The following is a 19,711-nucleotide window of genomic DNA, read 5'->3' as shown; positions in this document are numbered from 1 at the left end:
ATCACCAAGAGTGGCGCCTGCGGGGTGGAACCGAAACAAACGTCCACGCGTTCGGGCCTTGCGGGCTGCAGATTTCTCTATCCTGATTCCTTCAAGAACACCACTGGACCTGGAGAAAATAAAAAGCCCAGATCCACCTTTAGCCACGCCCTATATATTACTGCGTACTTAATCCCGATCTGCCGGCGACACTGTCTCACCTCGGAAATACTAGCAGCACGCCAGGGCCACCATGAGCACGCAGTCTGGCCAGTCCTCGCGCGAGGGCTCCGTTGCGCAGCCAAGGCGACATGTCGTGAAGGCGTGCGAGGGCTGCAGACAGCAGAAAATCAAATGCAATGGGGAGTCGCCGTGTGAGCGATGCGCCCGCCTGTCGCTGCCGTGCACAGTCCGCACAGTCGCGCGACAGCGTCGGAAGCTGACACCGACCAAGTCGCCGGCGAAGAAGGCTGGCCATGAGAATTCAGAGCTGCTCCAGATGGCGCTTAGGCCGGTCAGGGTTACAAACGAGGCGACGGGCAAGACCGCTATATACGGGCCGACGTCCACCGTGGCGCTGCTCCATCTGCTGGCCTCCTACAAGCAGGATTACCCTTTACCAATCAAGAACTATGGCGGCTCGGTGGACACTGCCCTCACGGCTGAGGGCTTCAACTTCAATGGACTCGTTGTTGAGCCGTACAATGCTCCCCCAGCACCTGGGCTCTCCCTGACACCACCGCTCTGCCTCACGACCATCCCAAACCAAATCCTCCAATTCTTTCTCAACAGATATGTCGGTACCGCGTGGGCCATACTGCCTATGCAGTCACCGGCGCAGCTGGGTTCGCTATTCTCGTCGGCGTATACAGCATTCAGCCACAATGGCCCGCCGCCCCCGTTGTACCCCCTCCTGCTGTACCAGCTCGCGATGGGTTCACTGTCTACAATGCAGGGAGACCTAGCAGATATCCTAGCGCAAGAGAGTGACCTTTTTATCTCGGCCGGTGTGCATCTTCCAGACGCTCTGGATCTGCAGCTAAGCATCATCATGATAAGTCCCCTCTCAGCGGCATCTGTCCGAACCCTGGCTGACATCTCTCCGGACTTTACCTTCAGTACTGTAATGACACAGGGAACTTCGACAAGGCATATTCCATGCTCGGCCATCTAGCAACCAAGATCTTCTCAGCCGGTTTTCATCTCGAACCTCGCGCCCCCGAGATAACGACCCTGCTGAACATCCTCCTTCGAACAGAGAGGTATGTCTCCAGTCAGACTGCACGCGAGGATTTGGCTAACCACTGTATTCTAGTTTCGTCTGTATCGCAGTCGGTCGACCGCCATTACTCGGGCCCAGCATCCAAATACCAAACGACAACGAGGGCGCAGACGGGAAATTCTTTTCTGGCCTATTCCGTATCATAACAACCATCCTATGCACACAACGGAAGCCGACTATGGACTTTGAAGAGCTCTGGCAGTCAATATGGACGACACATGCTCAGCTACGATCATACTGGGAGGAGCACGAACCAATTATGCGGTTCGCGCATGCGGATCCTTTTCGGCCGTGGAATGTCGATGAGGCGTTGGCGCTTAATGCTAATTGTGCGTGACACTCTATACAATGAATGGGACAGGAGCTGACTGTTATGTACAGTATACGAATACGCCATCTTGACGAATTTCAAGCCCATTCTTCTGTATATCGGTCATAAGAACACATCCCGTGACAAAGACAGCGGAGAGTCATCGCAGCTCGCCATTTCAAGGAGATCACCATTATCCAAAATAACAAAGGATGACGAGAATGTCGTAACGGCCTGCGAGCACATCCTCACCTCCGCAAAGACAATAATCGCCAACATTGCAGAAGTCCGGCAGCGCGGGTCCGTTGCAAAGGTCAGTCACCACCCAATCCCACCGATACAATACATATTACAGTAAACTAACGTTAGTCTATAGGACCTGCCCATGAACTCATTCTTCCTCGAGACAGCATGCACCTCGCTGATTGCATACGGAGTCTGGCACGAAAACCCAAAGGCAGTGTGGGACAGCATAGAGCTCGGAGTGCGGTGCATGGAGGATTTGCAGTACCAGAAGGTATCCGCTCAGAGACTTCAGTCCGTTAGGACTGCAATAGAAAGGTCTGGGCTGAGGCAGTGGTGACAAATAAACCGTATATTCCTATAGAACAATGGAACAATCAGTCCGAATTTGCAGTGTACCTACGTTACCAGTCAGCATTCACTGTATATTGTATTGAAGATATTCGGCCTTTCCTACGGTAATCGTACTTCACGCCTAGTGACCAGGTTATTATAGGACATAGAGCGAAGACGCGCCTGATTTGTATTATTCAATGACTACCACCCATTATATCATATGCCCTAAGATACCGTCAAACATGGTCCAGCACTCACAACAGAAAGTATCTGCGCGTGCTGTACAGTGTAAGCTTATGCAAATATTGATACTTGTGTTACTCTTCTTCAGAAGCCCAGATATCAATCACCCCCTGGAAATAACCCTCCAACGTACCGACTTTCGAGGTCACCTCGAGCCACTCATCGGTCACCGGGTCCTTGACCAGAGAGAAGATAGGCTGAATCTGAATACAGCGCATACCTAGCTTATTCGGTGTACATTGTAGATCTGCAATCGGGAAAACAATCATTGTGTCGAAGCCCGCCATCTTAACAGGCAATACACGAATATATGTCGATTCATCCACAATAGCGGGAAGTTATTTAGTGTTTTGGTCTACTATAAGCTGGAATGAATTCTAGCGCGGTCTCAAAGTAGAGAAACTACCGAGCTTATATCGCCCGAGGAGGTGAAAATGAAGGATTCTCGTCTGCTGACGAGATCTTTGGTACTTTGTATATCGATTAATCAATGCCAACGAGCCTTAGTTCTGTTACCACCAACACCACCGCCGGCACTACCATCACAATCACCAGTAACAATATTCGTAGCCAGCTTTGCCCAAGAATTGTACAAGGAGCTCGTAACATTCTTATCAAACTTCGCATTCCAGAGGCTATGCGCCTCATGCTGCACAAGCGACAAATCATCGGGACAGGCACCGTCACTGGGATTCTCCTCGGCCTGTGCCCAGCCCAGGAGCAGCTGGCCGTCACTGGTTGAGGCATTGCCATTCGTGCCGTCCTGATCCCAGGAGAGACAGCCCTCGCAGCGGAACAACAGGCTGAATCCAGTTGAGTTTATGCTCGACGAGATCTGAGTGAGTGTAGCATTCCCAGTGTACAGGTCTGGCATCGCGTACTTCGAAGCAAAGCGGAAAGAGGTCAACACGTCATCCTCCTGCGGGTACGCCATCAGGAGCAGGTTGCCAGGCATGTATCCGCCCAGGGAAATCCCACACCATCCGCGTCCATCGTTGTTGGCAGAGTTACAGGACTATCATGCGTTCCTATCAGCATGCGTGCTGAGTCTGGAAAACAGGGGATGTACCAAGTAACCGATGAATTCAGTGGCATCTGTGCTGAGAGCATCCTCTGGAAGCGCCATGCCAAAGGTTAGGCCCGCAGAAAAGCTACTCGCAGCCACTGTCCACGTATCGAACCTGATACCAGTGTTTGGCTCCGTGAATAGCGTAGGTATGCTAGACTGGGCGAGACATGCCTGCAGGACTGCAAGGTAAGTTAGTGTACAACCCCCAATAAAGAAGCAGATCAACAGACATACAGGCAGGAGCTGCAATCATAGCAGCTAATCTACGGGTGAAGGCTTTCATGGTTGATTGGGGTAATTGTCACTACCTGATCGAACTTGAAAACAGAAACTGGAAGAATGTCAATGGGCAATGGGTCTTAGGCCGCAGTTTATATGTCAAGAATACCCTGCAGCATGACCTTCATAATAGGTCGATCGAACCCTGGGCACAAGCTCGGAGATGGGCACTGGGTAACAATGCCTCATTATTGGCGGACGGCTCCGGGGATGGCATAACGATCACATAGCGCCACGGAGCTGGAGAAAGCTTGACCGCTCATTGGTAATGCGAGTTTGTATCATGTTCATTGGTGTCTGCTCTGTGGTGAATGCCCGGACCGTTGTTTCATATCGGAGATTTGGCGGTATCGCAGGCCAATTGCCAGTACTGATCGACGGGCAACGTTTTCGCAGCCTGTAGGGCACTTTCTCACTGATACCAAGTCCGCCTTAAGTTACTGCTAAATATTCTGATGCTTGATACACATATAAAGAGATCAACCTAGGATACTTGCTGGTCCCGACTTGTCTACAGCAGCTGCTACATTACATCTTAAACGTGTGCACGATAGAATCAAACCCGGAGTATTTCTTTACCAACATCTTAGCCATGTGCCCTTCTTTTCTCTCGTCTGCCCTTGAGAATGATCTATGGTCACTCTGTACCACTTGGGGTGAACTCCCAGATACCTGCTTGTCTCGCTCGGTATCTTCAACAGGGTTCAAATCCTTCTACCGGATGCAGATTATTCTGGTCTGGCAAACCACGACCATCGAGGGATCCACAACCCTTAGGAGGATGACTTCGTGATGTCCATATTATACTATTCCTCATCCCGCCAATGCCAAGGCCTGCTGCAATTCTCTGCAGCCTTTTCTCATGCAGCATTCTCGGAGTGGACACGGATTTTGCCAAGGAATTCATACCCGTTGGAGCTGCTAAGCGTTGTGTAAGCGTTGTGCAAGCGTTGCCGAGAGCTTGAGGTGGATCATGCGAAGCCAATGGGATTCCAGGGCAGCTGGAGTCCTCCATATCAAGGGCCGCAAGGGGAAGTTGGAGTACTACGTAGTAGGGGTGAGGTCCTGCAGTGGAGCATGAGGATCGGGCAAATTAGGTAACTGTTGCTTCAGCTAAACAAGAAAGGCTCCCCCAGTAAGGCCGAAGCTCAAATCAAATGCAATTTGCCCGAAACGGCTCGGAGAAGAAGGCTCGGGGGTTGTGACAGCTGCCCCGAGGAGCTGATTAGACCCCTTCTGTGCTCAGCATATAAGCATCGTGTGTTGAACTTGTATGTACCTTTTGACAACAACCCGGTCGCGCATATATTTAATGATGAGAGGCTACACTTATGCGTTGGCGGCCTTTGCGCCGATTTTCGTACACGCACAGCTTTCCGGTAGTGTCGGCCCCCTCGTTGACTACACCAAGAAGGCGAAGCATAAAATCTGCGATATCACTGACTACGGCGCTGTTGCGGACGGCAGCAGCGACATTGGTGATGCTATCCTCTCTGCCTGGGACGACTGTGCCTCTGGCGGTCTGGTTTACATCCCACCGGGAGAGTATACGCTTGGTCAGGAACTCGAGCTCAAGGACGGCAAATCATCTGCCATTCAGCTGGACGGCGTCATCTCCCGTGGATTTGACAGTGATTACCAGTTCTTTCTTATACGGGATTGTGAAGACTTTGAGTTCTTCAGTGGGAACTCCAAGGGAGCAATCCAAGGATATGGCTACAGATATCTGAAGGATGGAAAGTACGGAGCACGTCTGTTTCGGTTCCAGAACGTGAAAGACTTCTCTGTCCACGGGTTTGCAGCCATTGACTCTCCGGCGTATTATTTCGTTTTCGACACCTGCTCAAACGGTGAAGTCTACAACATCATTGTTCGAGGGGTGGCGGAACTTGGAGCCACCGATGCTTTCGATATCTGGGGCGAGAATATATGGGTGCATGACATCGAAGTCACCAATGGTGATGAGTGCGTGACGGTCAAGTCACCCGCTCACAACTTCCTCATTGAAGATATCTACTGCAACTTGAGTGGCGGCACGGCCATTGGGTCCTTGGTTCGGGACACCGACATCAGTGACATCCACTACCGCAACTTGTACATGAACCAGGCGGACCCGGCCTATGTGAAAAGCCACAACGGGGATGGTATTGTTCAGAATGTGCTTTGGGAAAATGTCATTGTACACGGTGGGCCTTACGTCCTGGCATTGAACCAGGCATGGGGAGATGATATTGGTGGCAAGGGTGTCCAGCTGTCCAATCTGACATTCCGGGTACGTGTATCACTCGATGGCACCAATGTGAAGGAAGCGCACTGACTCAATTAGAACTGGCACGGTGAGAATGCTGAGAATAACCGTCCTGCCATCCGCCTGGAGTGCGACGAGGACGTCCCCTGCTACGACATTACTATAGAAGATGTCGACCTCTGGACTGAGGATGGCGACTACGTGGAGTGGTCGTGCCAGAACGCGTATGGATCCGGAGCCTGCTTGGAAGCAGATACTGCAGAGCTGACCGCGTACTCCACTACTAAAACTGTCACCAAGACTCCGTAAGTCTAGAAATATGCATGTCCAGCCACCGAGTGGATGAATACTAACAGCACCAATAGATCCCATTCAGCAACCTCGATGCCAGACGACCTCGCCAGTCCCCTCCCCTCCGACTCCTCCTTCAGCATCCCACCCATGCCTACAAGCTTCTTTCCTGGCGAGACGCCGATTTCGAAGTTACTGAGCTTGACTGCCGCTGGTGGATTGTAGATGGCTGCGCTGGGGGATATACATGACTTCTTTGTTCTTTCAAGTACACCGTCATTACCGAACAGATGTTATTTGTTATTTGTTGTGTAGTACGAATTATGTTCTTTGAATTCACACCTTGCTGGTACTAAGCCTCTTGGTAGAAACGTCAGTGAATCAACAACGTACTAGAAAACTCCCTGTTTGAAGCATTAAGAGAGCCTAGTGTCACCCGTGTATGGGATTACGATGAGTGCTAGATATGGAAGTCTCATGGTTACCTGGGCTCCAACGAGCATAGATCAAGTTCGTCGCGGGTCTTGGTGCCAGAACTGGGTAAATCTTGTCCCACTGGGCAGGTTTCAATCAGCGGCAATTGACGAACTCAATACCAGTTGCTCCGTCTAGAGGAAATGCTTCGGCCAATACTACGAGTACACGGTGGAACTCGAGGAGTTGGACCAAGGTATCGTCCGATAGTCAGCTATACATCTCATACTTGCCCGATTTCCCGGCCCCGGCAGCACGCTACCTATCCTATTGGATGTAAGGGGCGGGGGGACAGGGATAACGAATTGCTTAGTCTGCCAAGGCGAGTCAAGCCATGCGACGGTTGTTGATTCAAAAGCCGTGCCAAAGACCGATCAGCGGAGAACTAAAGAATGGGCTACCATATGTGGATGGAAGAATCCCCCGACTAGTGGTTTCTGTCCGGGATATTTGCATGTTACGGTTTGACATAGCTTGCCAGTCACCTATTCACCGACCAGGACAACTATTGTTCATATTTCTCGGGGTATCTGCAGCGGAGGTACACGAGAGGCCCTCCGAGCTCTGGTGGCTCTTGCGGATATATAGAGGCTGAAAGCAGCTGTCATTCTTAGCAGTAACTACAAGGTCATCCAGAGTCCAAGCCCACTTACGTCAACATGGTTCGACCTCAAGTTTCCACGGCTTTCTTAACCCTGCCAGTGGCTTTCGGCCTGGCTGTACGCACGGCAGAAACCATTCCTCTGTCCATTCCCACGACAGCAGCTCCGGGTCACCAGACTATTGATGGCAATTTCCTGTCATACTCTATTGAGTTTTCCTACATGCTTGATTATGCAGGAAATAATTCGTGGGTCCCCGTATCCTTGTTAACTTAATTTGACGTGAGGGAGACCTGCTAATGGCCACGATGCAGCCACCCTAATGAGTTTTCAAAACAACTATTGGAAAACCTATACAATATCAGCGGGGCATATCCCATTATCAGAGCCGGCGGGACCACCTCCAATAGGGCTGTCTTTCTCGCGAACCAGTCTGAGGCTTTGATTGAAGAGTTTTCCTCCTCTGATTCAGATCAGCCCAGTTCGCTAAGCATCGGACCGGCTTGGATGGAATCATTCCAGCAATTTCCCAAGGGTACAGAATATATTTACGGTCTCAACTTTTACGACGGTGAGTCCGGCATCGAACAAACAGTGTCGGAAGCCACCACTGCATACAAGGAAATCGGAAGTCATATTTATGCCTTTGAGATTGGGAACGAAGTCGACGGTATGTACATTTTCTGGGCCAATGCTATAGTGATCCATATCGTAACATTGCCTTTTCAGGATTCCAATGCAGCAGCCGCCGTGGCTGTAATTGGACCGTCGCCAGCTATGCTGCTCAGTTCAAGGAGTACGCTGCGGCGATTGTCGGTCAGTCTCTCGGTGACGCTCCCAGGGGCGGCACGGAGCCGCTTTTCCAAGGGTGTGCATTCCAGGCGCCCCGCCATATAGGGTTTAATGAAACGCCGTTTTGGAATGTAGAAAATGCGCTGGAGCTGGGACTGGACACGACGGGGATGGTGAAAACGGTCGCCGATCATGAGGTACGCAATGCTCATTTACTCCTTTCTTGTCTTTTACTTCCCTTCTTGTCTTTTATTAACACCTGCAACAGTACATGGGATCAGCGTGTGACGGGGAAACCGATACAACTATCGAGGACGACTTGCTCAACCATCACCACATGGCATCAAGGATGTACTACCATGAGTATCTCGGGAACTACACCGTGTCCAAAGGGATGCCCTATGTTCTGGGCGAGACGAATTCAATTTCATGCCAGGGACTCGCAAACGTGTCGGACGTCTATGCTGCGGCCTTATGGTCCGTGGATTACACGCTCTACGCCGCTAGTCTGAATATATCTCGTGTGTACTACCATATGGGCACTCCGTATCGGTACAGTCCCTGGCAGCCAGTGCAATCAAATGAAACTGCAGCACACGTGAAACCACTCTATTACGGCAATATGTTCACAGCGGCAGCTCTGTCGGGAGGAAACAAGCAGGTTTCGGTTCTGCTAAACGAGACTTCTCTTGCAGCGTACGCAATATATGATACGGATTCCGAGTCCAGGACCTCGTTGAAGTCGGTTGCCATGCTCAATCTTGGTGTCTGGAACTCCACACAACCAGCAGCTGAAAGGCCATACACAGCATTCAGGCTGCCGAACAGCACGTTTTCTGGCGCTAGTGTCAAGCGACTGACAAGTCCGGGGGTCGAGATCGCCGGTAATATCACCTTTGCCGGCCAGTATGTAGATGACAATGGATCGGTGGTTGGAAAGCAAGAAGTTGAGAGACTAAGAGATGGAGAGGTGCGGGTTGGAGCTGGGGAAGCGGTCCTTGTGACGCTGTCACCCTGAACCGTATAGGTCGTCAGGCATCCAGTGGTTCTTAATTCTGTAGAGCTACATGGAATCTAGGGGTATCCTCATGGACCACACTCAGGGATTAGAACTGCGTTATGAGGATGCACGGATTCATGACGCACAAGCTCAATTCTACAGACACAGGAATAGCCTTTAACAATGATTCGATCCGCTTTGAGTAGTTAGGAAGAAGCTAACCTGACGGTTAGATATAACGTCTAATTTAAGTGTATCACATTAGCTGACAATGTTCCCGTTCTCTGACAATTAAGCCTATCTAGGTAAGCTGCTTCTAATACAGTACAAGCTGTCAGATGACGGCGAGACCCTTGCTCTATTAGCTGGCTACTGCACCTGATAGATCCGGTTGGCACTGTCCTTGTGGCCGTTGGCAAATATGCTCGAGATGGCTCCAAATTGTGTGGGGTCATTCATTCCTGGTTCATAGAGGTCGAGGCACCGTGAGCATTTTGAAGCGATCGCATGCCATTACAGCTCTGCCCTAACGCTGGTGTGGGTGGGAATAGCCAGGGGTGGGCTGAATAATGGAGCTTATATGGCTTACAGTAAGCCCGCAGTTGTCCTGATCCTGCGGAACGAGGACTGCCAGTTAATCAACCTATGAAAGTCAAACTCTTCTATCTAGCTAACTACGTTGGGTATTTTAACGTGGAGAAATTCCCTAGAATCTACTAAATTACTTAAGTATCAATTCTATTCAAGGATTTTGCACCACCACGTTTTGCTATAGAAGGGATCGTTGAAGTTGGGGCGTGATTGGCCGACGATCGCTTGATCCACGATCCACTGATGCTATACGGGTTAGCCTTGCGCGCCTGGCATCATTACAAAGCAGGAGGATTGCATTCCATGAGCTTCGTGATTATTAAACTCATTTTGAGCTGTGATACGGGGATAATGTCGTAAAACGCGTCGGATATAACGGGTAGTTGTTGGAGCCCTACAACGAAATCTATATAAACCTGCACACGCCCTCTGAAATTACGACTGTATGTTAACAACATTAACCTCAACAACAATCAACTTTTCAAAAACTACTATACATCTTTAATACTCCATTACAATGTCATCCAACACTGCTGCCTGGCTCGTCGAGCCCAAGGCCCACCCCTTCCAAGTCAAAGCAGCCCCAACCTGGACGCCCTCCGCAGACGAAATCCTCGTAAAGAACCATGCTGTCGCCGTAAACCCAGTCGACGGCAGCATCCAAACGAACGCCTGGTGGCCCCTCAACTACCCAACAATCCTGGGTCACGACGTCGCCGGCGAAGTCGCTGCAGTGGGACCCAACGTCACCCGCTTCAAGCCCGGCGACCGCGTCCTGGGACATGCACTAGCCATGATCTCGAAGCGCCCTGAAGACGCTGCATTTCAGGCATACAGCATCATCAATTCAGCCGTGGCCAGTCGTATCCCTGACGACCTACCCTACGAGCGGGCAGTCGTGCTCCCGCTCGGTCTCTCCACCGCAGCAGCCGCGCTCTTCCAGAAGGACTTCCTCAATCTGCAACATCCAACCGTCCCAGCATCCAAACCCACCGGCAAGTCAGTCCTAATCTGGGGCGGCGCCAGCAGCGTCGGAAGCAACGCGATCCAGCTCGCCGTGGCGGCAGGATACGAGGTTATCACCACTGCCTCGGTGAAAAACTTCGCATACGTGAAGAGTCTCGGTGCGGCGGAGGTATTCGATTACAATAGTCCAACTGTGATTGATGACCTTGTCGCCGCATTGAAGGGTAAGGCCCTAGTCGGTGGTGTAGACTGTATCGGACCCGGGGCGTCAGAACAGACAATTGAGGTCGTGAAGCGCGCCGGGGGCGTGAAGTTCGTTGCCACCGCTAGAGCTGCCCCAGAGGATAACGAAGTGGCTGCGAAGATGATCTTTGCCACGACGATCAAGGATAATGAGGTTGGCAAGGCTATTTATGAGGATTTCTTACCGGACGCGCTGGAGCAGAAGAGGTATACTGCGGCGCCGGAGCCGCTTGTTGTTGGATCAGGGTTGGAGAGGATCCAGGACGCTGTTGATGTCCAGGCGAGGGGGACGTCTGCAAGGAAGGTTGTTGTTATGCTGTAAGGCGTTTATACTTGATTTCGGAAATCCAAGATTGACGATGAAAGACATTGATAGAAGGGCATAATATGGAATACATATATTAGGGCTTCGCTGCACGCCGTGGCTGAACTGCAGTTGGCTGCACACGGCCTGATTTTGCATATTTTCACCGATTCTGACAGTTGTTCCGCTCGTTAAGTGTTTTAGCCCCGATAATATTCTTCGAATACTCAGCCCATATGTATTATTCGCGTACTATCATAACTGTCTAATTCAGAGTACAGCTCCAGTCTATCATCCAATATACAATCAGTCCCTTTAAGATTAATATAAATATCCATCAATTCATGCCATGACCCTTAACACAAACCCATACCTTGCAATCCTCAAAACTCCAAAAATAGCCGACGCAACAAGGGTACTGACACCACCAAATATCCAGACTCCGTTCCAGTTCATAGACCCAGAACCGCTGAGGATATCTCCAGCCCCTGGCCCACCAGCAAGGACACCAAGCGCCCCAATACCAAAGCCCATTCCGATCCGCGTTCCAATCTTGGACTTGTCCTTGGTAATCGCGACGAAGCACAGCGGCGGAAGTCCGATGAGTGCGCCACTGAAAAAGCCAGAGAATACGGCAATGACAATCAGTCCGGCTTGATTGGTCACGGCAATAAGGCAGAGCATGAGGACGCCGACCATCATGCAACAGGGCGCAATCAGGTTGAACGGGCCGAACTTATCAGCCATTGCATTGGGGATGGTCCGTCCGAAACAAGACGCTGCGTTGAGGATCGGAACTAGATAGAACGCCATATCATCTGAGGTGAGGTGACGAGCCGTGCCGACGTATGAGATGTAAAAGAATAGAGAGAAAAGGCCCATAAAGGCAATAAGGACTGCAATAACAAGAACCATATATGGGATATCGGTAAAAGCGGTCCAGTCGATTAGGGCTCGCGCCTTGGGCGGCTTAACGCGCTGCTTCATGACAGCAATGGGGAGGAGAAGTGTACCCAGGGCGATAAAGCCGATAACCCTGACGGCCCAGCCAAAACCAAGGGGTTCAATGAGGCGATGCAGGACAATGGGGTAGATAATACCACCAAGCGAAGAGCCCGACACGGCGAGACCGAGAGCAGCACCGAGCTTCGACGAGAAATATGTCGGTAGGATCGAAACGCAGGGGACAAACAGGCAGCCAGCGCCAATACCGACACAGAATCCCTGAGCTAGAAGGATTTGCCAGTATTCCTTGCAGAGACTGAGCATCATGAGGCCGAAGACAATGCCGAAGCTGCCCGCGATGAGCAGAGGGCGCAAGTAGCCACGGTCATAGATGGGACCGGTGATGAATCCAACCATCAGAAGCATTGTCGCCTGGACTGAACCAATCCATGAGATGTCAGAAGAGGAGCGGTGGAAGAGGGCCCCGGATTCGTAGTATGTTTGGAAGACGCCGAATGTGTTCATCATGCCCCATGTGTTGAAGAAGAGCATGAACCCGCCGGCAACATGGAGCCAGGCGACGAGGCCGCCGTTGGGAGGAGGGCTTGGGCCATCAGGGGCCTTGGAAGGTTGCTCTGTTGACGGTTCTCCTGTGTTGGTAGATGGGAAGGTAGGGCTATGGTGTTTTTCGTCGAGGCCCTGGCTGTTGGCAGGAGATTGGCCACCCATTTTGTGTCACGACCTGTAATGAAGGAGATTTAGAATGTGTCATATATTTAAGGAATGAAAATCGAAGAAAAGAACGCACCTGGCAGCTCATATATAGGCCTTGTTTGCGTACTATAGCTACCTCCGAGTGGTTGCTGTTTTGGTAATTTCCCGAGGTCAAATCCGAGGCCGATCTCTTCGACTCTCGGTAACTCCGAGTGGTCCGACACTCAAAGTCCGATTTTATGATGAGTCAGCCACAACACATCATCCTGTTAACTCTGGCAGGCTATCTGGGACCCTCTTGAGGATGCCTGACATGCAAAAGACGCGGGAAGAAGGTACCTTCCCGTTCCCTAGTGGTGGTTGTAGGATCACTAATTGATCCAGTGTGGCGAGACCCGCCCGGTATGTGTAGGGCACTGCACTTATAATACACCATTTGAGTAATGTAATAACAATTGGCAGTCCTGTTTAAGATGTCTCAATTCCAATCGCAGCTGCGGTGGATACTAAAATCATGAAGATTTTTTTTTTCCGACAGCATGAAGCAAGGGTCGCACCCAGCATCCCTCTTCTGCAGCCCTTGCAGTCTAGAGCGCGCAACTGCAGCCTGCCGCCGAGGGTCTTCCTATTTGGATCTGATACTGTTTCAGTCAGGCCTCTCTTCTTGCACAGGTGAGACTGATTTCCTTTCCAGTCCGTGCACTTACTCACCTACCTGTAGAGCAGGGATCTCGACACAAACTGCATAACGTCCGGCAGCACGATTGTCTAAGCTGGTCTTCTCGTTTGAGCTACAACCATATCACCAGGCCAGAGATTCCCGATCAGGTTCATTGTGTGGATTACAGCTCAATATCGATTCAGGTTTTCTGGATTTCTCATCTAAACCCCGCATTTCACCATCACGCTAGACCCAAGCTATACAGGGACATGTCCTTGGCGGCTTCCCATTGGGAGAGGGGAGTTGCATAATTATACGGTTCGGACCGTGTGCCTGAAGAGGATCAAGCGCCGTGACCCATGCATACCATGGCAGTTTAAATACCGAAGCTAGAGCCGGTGCCTGATGAAGAGTCCAGGAACGACGCATCTTGGCGTTCTGTGCCTGTCTTCTACAGGTGGGGGAGAGGTCGCCATTATAGCAGACTTGATGCCATGCACATTATGAGACGCCGGCCCTGATCAGCAAGTCAACGCTCTTGCATATAAATTAGTATATCCATGGTGGCCTTTATATAGGATCTAACTTGGCAATCCGACGAATTCTCCGATAAATTCTCCGGGCTCACCGACAGTCACCAGTGACAATCGACCTTCCCCACAAGACGGACATATAAACACGGGGTCCATCCCCATGCACACAAAGTTAGGATGAAATACTATTCAACGACAATTCTTCGGTATCGTATACAATCATGGCCCTCTATATGATTTTGAGTCTTCTGCCACTTCTGGCCATCGCAGCGCCTTCACCAGGAGAGATTCTTGATAAACGCGCCGTCACTTGTTTAACAGTTGGTTCGACTGCAACAGCAACATGGACAAACAGTGCAGGACAGACATGTTCGTTTACTGGGGTCGTCGGTAGCAACTATGGTAGCAATAGCGCTGGCGGAGAGTATGTCCCCCTCCTTACTTGAATCCACGATTCCATGTAAACTGAGAACGATAGCTACTCATGTAACGGTCGCTGCGGCGCGGGATGCAGTGGGACCGCAGTCGGCAATGCATACACCCAGGACTGCTTCTCGCATGACATCTGCTCCTACTTCGAAAACGCCAGTGGGGGGTCGAGGTGAGAATATAACAATGGATTGGACATAAAAGAGTATTAATTGTTGAACAGTGATCCTAACTGCGGTGCTGCTTATGATTCCGCCGTCGACGATACCTTGCTCGGCGCTGCGAATGGTTGTGGCCAGACCAATCCCTCTGAAGCTGCCTCCCCGCCTGCTGGGAGTCCGAGCTGTCAGTAGTATTGTATCCGATGTACTTTGCTGATGAGACTACGGGATCGATGGTGGTATTATGTATATAATCATGCAGTTACACATTGTATAATTTCTGAAAAGCTCACTCCTGGAAGCTGGGATTGCCCTTTTTGCATGGTGTCGGCAACGGCAGTTTATATGATCCCCGGCTTTGCTATACTGAGCTCCTTTTTTATCCAGCCAGCTACTGGACCATAGCTACCTTGTTTATTGTCATAGTACATCCTTATCTCAACAGGCCTTGCTTAGCTTCAGCTTAATCAATGCTGTTAATTCTGTACTTAATTAACATCAAATCACGGTGCACTAGGAAACATCGCAATTATTCAATTCAATACGAGTTCAATTAACCCGTTAAATATCAATAGTGTTACAAGTGAATATAAACTCGGTCAAATTGTCAGGGCAATGATATAAAAAGATCGTTTGCCTTTAGCAGTTCTTGCCTTAATCATATCGTAAGTCTTAGGACTCACGACCGTCGGCGCAGTCCCCATAACCGGTACGTCTAATGGTAAATACCTGACTGCACTCATAACAGGCAGAACATCTGCACTGGCCAGGACGTCATAGCTACCTCTGCCGGTGCAGACACCATTGGAATACCTCCGGCTCCAATTTCTAGCCCTGCCAGCCCATACAACCCGAGGTTCAGCAGTCCGATCTATTCCGGGCCTTCTGATTCAGGTACAAACATCATTCAAAGCCTCGGTAGACCCAATCCTTTTGCTGGGCAAAGAGCACGCCGATACTTGAACGGTGCTACTATGAATCGGGCATACTGCCTCGTTCTTTTGGGGGAATAACCGTGATTCTGCCGGATGCATTGACTCAGGCTTCGGGGAGGGTCAGTTTCTCTGTCTATTCTACGGTATTAACTAGTTCGACGAGGCGGAGTGGGATTGGTTACACGCCCAGGCTATTGCTATCGTACCGGAGGGCGCGGTGGGTATAGACGGTGATATTGGGGGTGGTTATGTGGGTGGTTATGTGGGCCAAATTAGTCAAGCTGAAGGTGCTCAGAAAGCTGTTGGGGATTAAGACATAGAGATGACTCGGTTCTTTAGTTCAGTTTTATTCTTGATGCTTGTCTGTGCGCTCTGCTGCGGAGGATTTGGTGCAGCAGCAGCTGGACTATCGAGTTGAGCCGTTCAATCTGCTTGCATGATTGCATCCCACGGGCAGATCCGGATCACAGGGCTATTAGTTCATTGTCTCAGGCCGAGTACTCGAAACCAATCGGTAACAATTCCTGTTCCTTGCTGTGGAAAACTATCGCCGTTGTCCCCACCATGGGCGTTCTGGAAGACGAGTCGAGCCGACAGTTTGCAGTCTGCACTCCCCACGCTGGGTTGGACTTGCTGTAATATTAATAGGCTTTGAAATGACCATTAGATCTGTGCCAGAGTACATGTCTTTACAGGTCTCTACTTAGCCAGTCTTGTCTAGCTGTTGCAGGTTTAAGTTTAATACAGCGAGACACCATTGCTCAAACCACAACCTGGGCCAACGCGAGCATTCATGACCTCGCAATTTAAAAAATTCTTTGGCAATCTTGGCAGCCATCGCGTAAAAGATTAGATGCACCGAATCAGCCCGGTGGAGCTGTCGCAGGCGTGGGAGCAGCAGCAGCTCGGAATTAAACGAAATCAACAGCCGGCCTGTCAGGAGAAGCAAAAAACGCCACCTTGTCCAAGTCTTCTCCACGCTTGGCCCGATGCTTCGCTTCTCAAGTCTGAACTCTCAAGTTTTCCAACTTCTGGTCTGCGACTAACTGCTGGTACCGTGGGGTCCACTGCAATATCTGGCTCTCGCTATCTCGGCCTCCACCGCAGAGTTTTCATCTTATCTGATCGCACCATACAGTAACATCGTCAAGGCGTCATTCCACGTACTTTTCTTGCTTTTCTCTCCTTGATTTGTGCAGACCCCCGGATGTCTCGGTTCTCGGAGAGACCATCAATCGTCTGTCAGTACCATCCTGGCCAGTAGCAGCTGTGGAGACCTCCCACGCCCTAAGCGAGGCCAGCAGTCTAGCCTGTCTCCAACCTGGTCGGCTGCCCTATGGCCGTCCTGGTGTCTGTGGAATGTTGGCATGTTGGATGGCTCCGAAGTGGACCTGTTGCATGATGCCTCCCACACTGGAATGTGGTTCTGCGCACGATCCTCTGCAAAACCTGCCACTCACACGCCGTTCCTCGAGACAAGCCCATCTGATTAGATTGATTATCTGCCACTCTCCTGTGCTGGTTCCCTGCGTTCTGGTGGGCCTCGCCTCGACGTCCTCGGGCTTGCACCTGTTTCTAGCCGCAGCAGCCGACCTCGGAGGACCAGAAGCTTGTCCTCTATAAGGGCAAGGATCTCCTGCATCCTTTTGCTTGACATGATCTGATCTCACTGATCTCGCTGATCTGATCCTCGCCATGCCCGTCTCGTCCCGTCTGCGATCTGCCCTCTGGCGCCGGGCCACCGACGAGTCCATCACCCCGGTCGCTGTCGCTGAGACCCAGCAGAGCAAGACTGATGCTTCTCCTGAGTCTGGTGTCCAGCCGCAGGCGACCGACGTCAAGCCCGAGGATGAGCGTCCCACGGAGAACACCCAGCATGGTGTCCAGGGCGTCGAGGCCGTCACCCTCAGCTGGTCGAAGCGGACCCTGATTGCAGTCTTCATCAAGTGCGTTCCTTGTTTTGCAGCTGTCCTGTTTTGTTTCATGCTGACACTGGCGTGGTTAGCATCTGGCTTCTCTACTTTGTCAATGCGATGCAGTCCAACATCATCAACAACCTCACCCCGTACATCACTAGTCAATACGAATCACACTCGCTGCTCAACACCATCTATATCGTCGCCAGTGCCATCTCAGCAGCCATCTACATTCCCCTCGCCAAGATCCTCGACGTCTGGGGTCGAGCGGAGGGTTTCCTGATGATGACCGTCCTGGCCACGGCTGGTTTGATCATGATGGCTGGATGCCATAACCTGCCTACCTTCTGCGCGGCATATGTACGAGCCTCTCCTCGCCTGTCCTTCGTCACTAACAGATGCAGGTGTTCTATTCAATCGGGTTTGGCGGCATGACATACTGTGTGGACGTTATCACCGCCGACTCGTCCCAGCTGAAGAATCGAGGACTGGCCTACGCCTTTACCTCCTCGCCCTATATCATCACCGCGTTTGCTGGTCCCAAGGCCGCCGATGACTTCTACAACAAGTACAACGACTGGCGATGGGGCTTTGGCACATTCGCCATCATCTTCCCCCTGGTCGCCGCGCCTCTGTACATCATGTTCAAGCTCAACATGCGAAAGGCAAAGAAACAGGGCCTGCTGGTTAAGGAACCCAGCGGCCGCACCCTGCTGCAGAGCATCAAGCACTATCTTATTGAATTTGACGGTATGTCTGTCTACGCCTCCTTTATAGTCTCGGCTAACCAGAGCAGCATTCGGCGTCCTCGTCTTCTCTACCGGTCTCGTCGTCTTCTTCCTCCCCTTCGAAATCGCCGAGCAGGCCCCCAATGGCTGGGCCACCGGATACATCATCGCCATGATCGTCGTCGGCGTCGTGATGCTGGTCATCTTCATCCTGCACGAAACATACACAGCGCCAGTCCCCATGCTCAACTTCCAGATCCTGAAAGACCGCACCGTCATCGGCGCCTGTCTTCTCGATGCCACATACCAGATCTCCTACTACTGCTGGTTCAACTACTACACCTCCTTCCTGCAGGTCGTCAACGACCTCACCCTCGCCGAAGCCGGCTACGTCAGCAACACCTTCGACGTCGTCTCCGGCGTGCTCCTCCTGATTGTCGGATACCTGATCCGCCGCACCGGCCGCTTCAAGTGGCTCCTCTACATCGCTGTCCCGCTGTACATCTTCGCCCAGGGGCTCATGATCTACTTCCGCCGCCCCAACCAATCCGTCGGATACCTGGTGATGTGCCAGATCTTCATCTCCATCGGCGGCAGCATCTTCATCATCATCGAGCAACTCGCCATCCTCGCAGCCGTGGACCACCAACACGTAGCAACGGCCCTGGCTGTCCTGAGCGTTGTCGGCACCGTCGGCGGCGCAATGGGGAGCACGATTTCCGGTGCTATCTGGACGAATACGTTCAAAAAAGCGCTCGCGCGGGATCTGCCTGCGGCGGCGATGCCGAAGCTCGACACGATCTATGAGGATCTGGATTTGCAGAAGCAGTATGAAGTTGGATCCCCGACGCGACTGGCTATCCAGGCGGCGTATGGGTATGCGCAGACTAGGATGCTGGCGGCCGGGACGGGCATTATCGCGCTTTGTATCTTCTGGACGTTGCTTATTCGGAATATCAACCTTAAGAAGGTGGCCCAGGTCAAGGGTATGGTCTTTTAGACTGATGAAAGGTCCCCCCAAGCGTGTCAATATACTGCTTTGGTGGGAAACTAAGAGGAATTTGTTGCTATATTGCTCCTTCCATTGGATTGGGATGTATAAAATAGGTTACATATCGACATAATGTTTATTATAGATCATCCGGGATGGGGTCGGTATACCTACTCTAGAAAAGTGAGATTATTCATTACATCGAATTGAAATAAAATCGTCAAGTGCTGGCGTGATTGTATGACATTCCTATTGATTTGCGTCGGCCCTCGACGAATAGCAAAATTTTTCGCACAGTAGCCAATATTTTGTTTCCTTCGCTCGTGTCGATGTATCTCAATCACCAAATTTATCCCTGATATCCCGACGGTGAGAAAAGCGTACTAGATGTTTGTTTCCATTTTATATATTCGGATATGGCTGGAACCATGGATAGCAGACGGAAT

General features: G+C 51.1%; 8 protein-coding genes across 8 annotated transcripts; 6 read left to right on the top strand and 2 right to left on the bottom strand.

Moving 5' to 3' along the window:
- The first annotated feature begins 30 nt into the window (after positions 1-30).
- Positions 31-2,261, top strand: ASPSYDRAFT_72109 (Zn(II)2Cys6 transcription factor). The gene is made up of 5 exons (XM_040850627.1): positions 31-1,033; positions 1,093-1,241; positions 1,295-1,590; positions 1,643-1,884; positions 1,948-2,261. Exons 1-5 carry the CDS (start codon positions 233-235, stop codon positions 2,152-2,154), a joined length of 1,695 nt encoding a protein of 564 aa, XP_040698601.1. The 5' UTR covers positions 31-232; the 3' UTR covers positions 2,155-2,261.
- Positions 2,262-2,864: 603 nt separating this feature from the next.
- On the bottom strand, positions 2,865-3,855 carry ASPSYDRAFT_476438 (uncharacterized protein). Its single transcript, XM_040847470.1, has 3 exons — positions 3,697-3,855; positions 3,463-3,641; positions 2,865-3,408 (listed from the first exon to the last, which is right to left on the bottom strand). Exons 1-3 carry the CDS (start codon positions 3,743-3,745, stop codon positions 2,881-2,883), a joined length of 756 nt encoding a protein of 251 aa, XP_040698600.1. The 5' UTR covers positions 3,746-3,855; the 3' UTR covers positions 2,865-2,880.
- A 1,192-nt stretch (positions 3,856-5,047) lies between these two features.
- Positions 5,048-6,541, top strand: ASPSYDRAFT_185737 (uncharacterized protein). Its single transcript, XM_040843567.1, has 3 exons — positions 5,048-6,013; positions 6,068-6,294; positions 6,355-6,541. The coding sequence occupies exons 1-3, from the start codon at positions 5,054-5,056 to the stop codon at positions 6,503-6,505; spliced, it is 1,338 nt and encodes a 445-aa protein (XP_040698599.1). The 5' UTR covers positions 5,048-5,053; the 3' UTR covers positions 6,506-6,541.
- An 872-nt stretch (positions 6,542-7,413) lies between these two features.
- Positions 7,414-9,416, top strand: ASPSYDRAFT_210481 (glycosyl hydrolase family 79 C-terminal domain-containing protein; the record flags this gene model as incomplete). The annotated part of the gene is made up of 4 exons (XM_040843993.1): positions 7,414-7,604; positions 7,671-8,026; positions 8,086-8,345; positions 8,417-9,416. 4 exons carry the CDS (start codon positions 7,414-7,416, stop codon positions 9,164-9,166), a joined length of 1,557 nt encoding a protein of 518 aa, XP_040698598.1. The 3' UTR covers positions 9,167-9,416.
- A 788-nt stretch (positions 9,417-10,204) lies between these two features.
- On the top strand, positions 10,205-11,560 carry ASPSYDRAFT_49883 (zinc-binding alcohol dehydrogenase family protein). Its single transcript, XM_040847954.1, has one exon. It carries the CDS (start codon positions 10,257-10,259, stop codon positions 11,268-11,270), a length of 1,014 nt encoding a protein of 337 aa, XP_040698597.1. The 5' UTR covers positions 10,205-10,256; the 3' UTR covers positions 11,271-11,560.
- A 34-nt stretch (positions 11,561-11,594) lies between these two features.
- ASPSYDRAFT_160147 (uncharacterized protein) lies at positions 11,595-12,926 on the bottom strand (the record flags this gene model as incomplete). The annotated part of the gene is made up of 1 exon (XM_040842886.1): positions 11,595-12,926. One exon carries the CDS (start codon positions 12,924-12,926, stop codon positions 11,595-11,597), a length of 1,332 nt encoding a protein of 443 aa, XP_040698596.1.
- A 1,179-nt stretch (positions 12,927-14,105) lies between these two features.
- Positions 14,106-15,091, top strand: ASPSYDRAFT_476409 (uncharacterized protein). Its single transcript, XM_040847469.1, has 3 exons — positions 14,106-14,529; positions 14,584-14,706; positions 14,758-15,091. Exons 1-3 carry the CDS (start codon positions 14,327-14,329, stop codon positions 14,885-14,887), a joined length of 456 nt encoding a protein of 151 aa, XP_040698595.1. The 5' UTR covers positions 14,106-14,326; the 3' UTR covers positions 14,888-15,091.
- A 2,234-nt stretch (positions 15,092-17,325) lies between these two features.
- Positions 17,326-19,274, top strand: ASPSYDRAFT_35462 (uncharacterized protein; the record flags this gene model as incomplete). Its single annotated transcript, XM_040845341.1, has 4 exons — positions 17,326-17,576; positions 17,636-17,906; positions 17,945-18,296; positions 18,343-19,274. The coding sequence occupies 4 exons, from the start codon at positions 17,326-17,328 to the stop codon at positions 19,272-19,274; spliced, it is 1,806 nt and encodes a 601-aa protein (XP_040698594.1).
- Between the last annotated feature and the right edge of the window lie 437 nt (positions 19,275-19,711).

This window comes from Aspergillus sydowii, assembly GCF_001890705.1.
Source record: "Aspergillus sydowii CBS 593.65 unplaced genomic scaffold ASPSYscaffold_13, whole genome shotgun sequence".
NCBI classification, from domain to species: Eukaryota; Fungi; Ascomycota; class Eurotiomycetes; order Eurotiales; family Aspergillaceae; genus Aspergillus; species Aspergillus sydowii.
The sequence above is the reverse complement of the archived record's forward strand: the minus strand, read 5'-3'. Positions and strand labels throughout refer to the sequence as shown.

Coding starts and splice junctions, on each gene's coding strand:
- ASPSYDRAFT_72109 (XM_040850627.1), top strand. CDS start 233: ATGAGCACGCAGTCTGGCCAGTCCTCGCGCGAGGGCTCCGTTGCGCAG. Junction 1,034..1,092: donor TGCAGCTAAGCATCATCATG/ATAAGTCCCCTC, acceptor TCCGGACTTTAC/CTTCAGTACTGTAATGACAC. Junction 1,242..1,294: donor ATCCTCCTTCGAACAGAGAG/GTATGTCTCCAG, acceptor ACTGTATTCTAG/TTTCGTCTGTATCGCAGTCG.
- ASPSYDRAFT_476438 (XM_040847470.1), bottom strand. CDS start 3,745: ATGAAAGCCTTCACCCGTAGATTAGCTGCTATGATTGCAGCTCCTGCC. Junction 3,642..3,696: donor TATGATTGCAGCTCCTGCCT/GTATGTCTGTTG, acceptor CTTACCTTGCAG/TCCTGCAGGCATGTCTCGCC. Junction 3,409..3,462: donor CTGAATTCATCGGTTACTTG/GTACATCCCCTG, acceptor AACGCATGATAG/TCCTGTAACTCTGCCAACAA.
- ASPSYDRAFT_185737 (XM_040843567.1), top strand. CDS start 5,054: ATGATGAGAGGCTACACTTATGCGTTGGCGGCCTTTGCGCCGATTTTC. Junction 6,014..6,067: donor TGTCCAATCTGACATTCCGG/GTACGTGTATCA, acceptor TGACTCAATTAG/AACTGGCACGGTGAGAATGC. Junction 6,295..6,354: donor AAAACTGTCACCAAGACTCC/GTAAGTCTAGAA, acceptor CAGCACCAATAG/ATCCCATTCAGCAACCTCGA.
- ASPSYDRAFT_49883 (XM_040847954.1), top strand. CDS start 10,257: ATGTCATCCAACACTGCTGCCTGGCTCGTCGAGCCCAAGGCCCACCCC.
- ASPSYDRAFT_476409 (XM_040847469.1), top strand. CDS start 14,327: ATGGCCCTCTATATGATTTTGAGTCTTCTGCCACTTCTGGCCATCGCA. Junction 14,530..14,583: donor AGCAATAGCGCTGGCGGAGA/GTATGTCCCCCT, acceptor TGAGAACGATAG/CTACTCATGTAACGGTCGCT. Junction 14,707..14,757: donor AACGCCAGTGGGGGGTCGAG/GTGAGAATATAA, acceptor ATTGTTGAACAG/TGATCCTAACTGCGGTGCTG.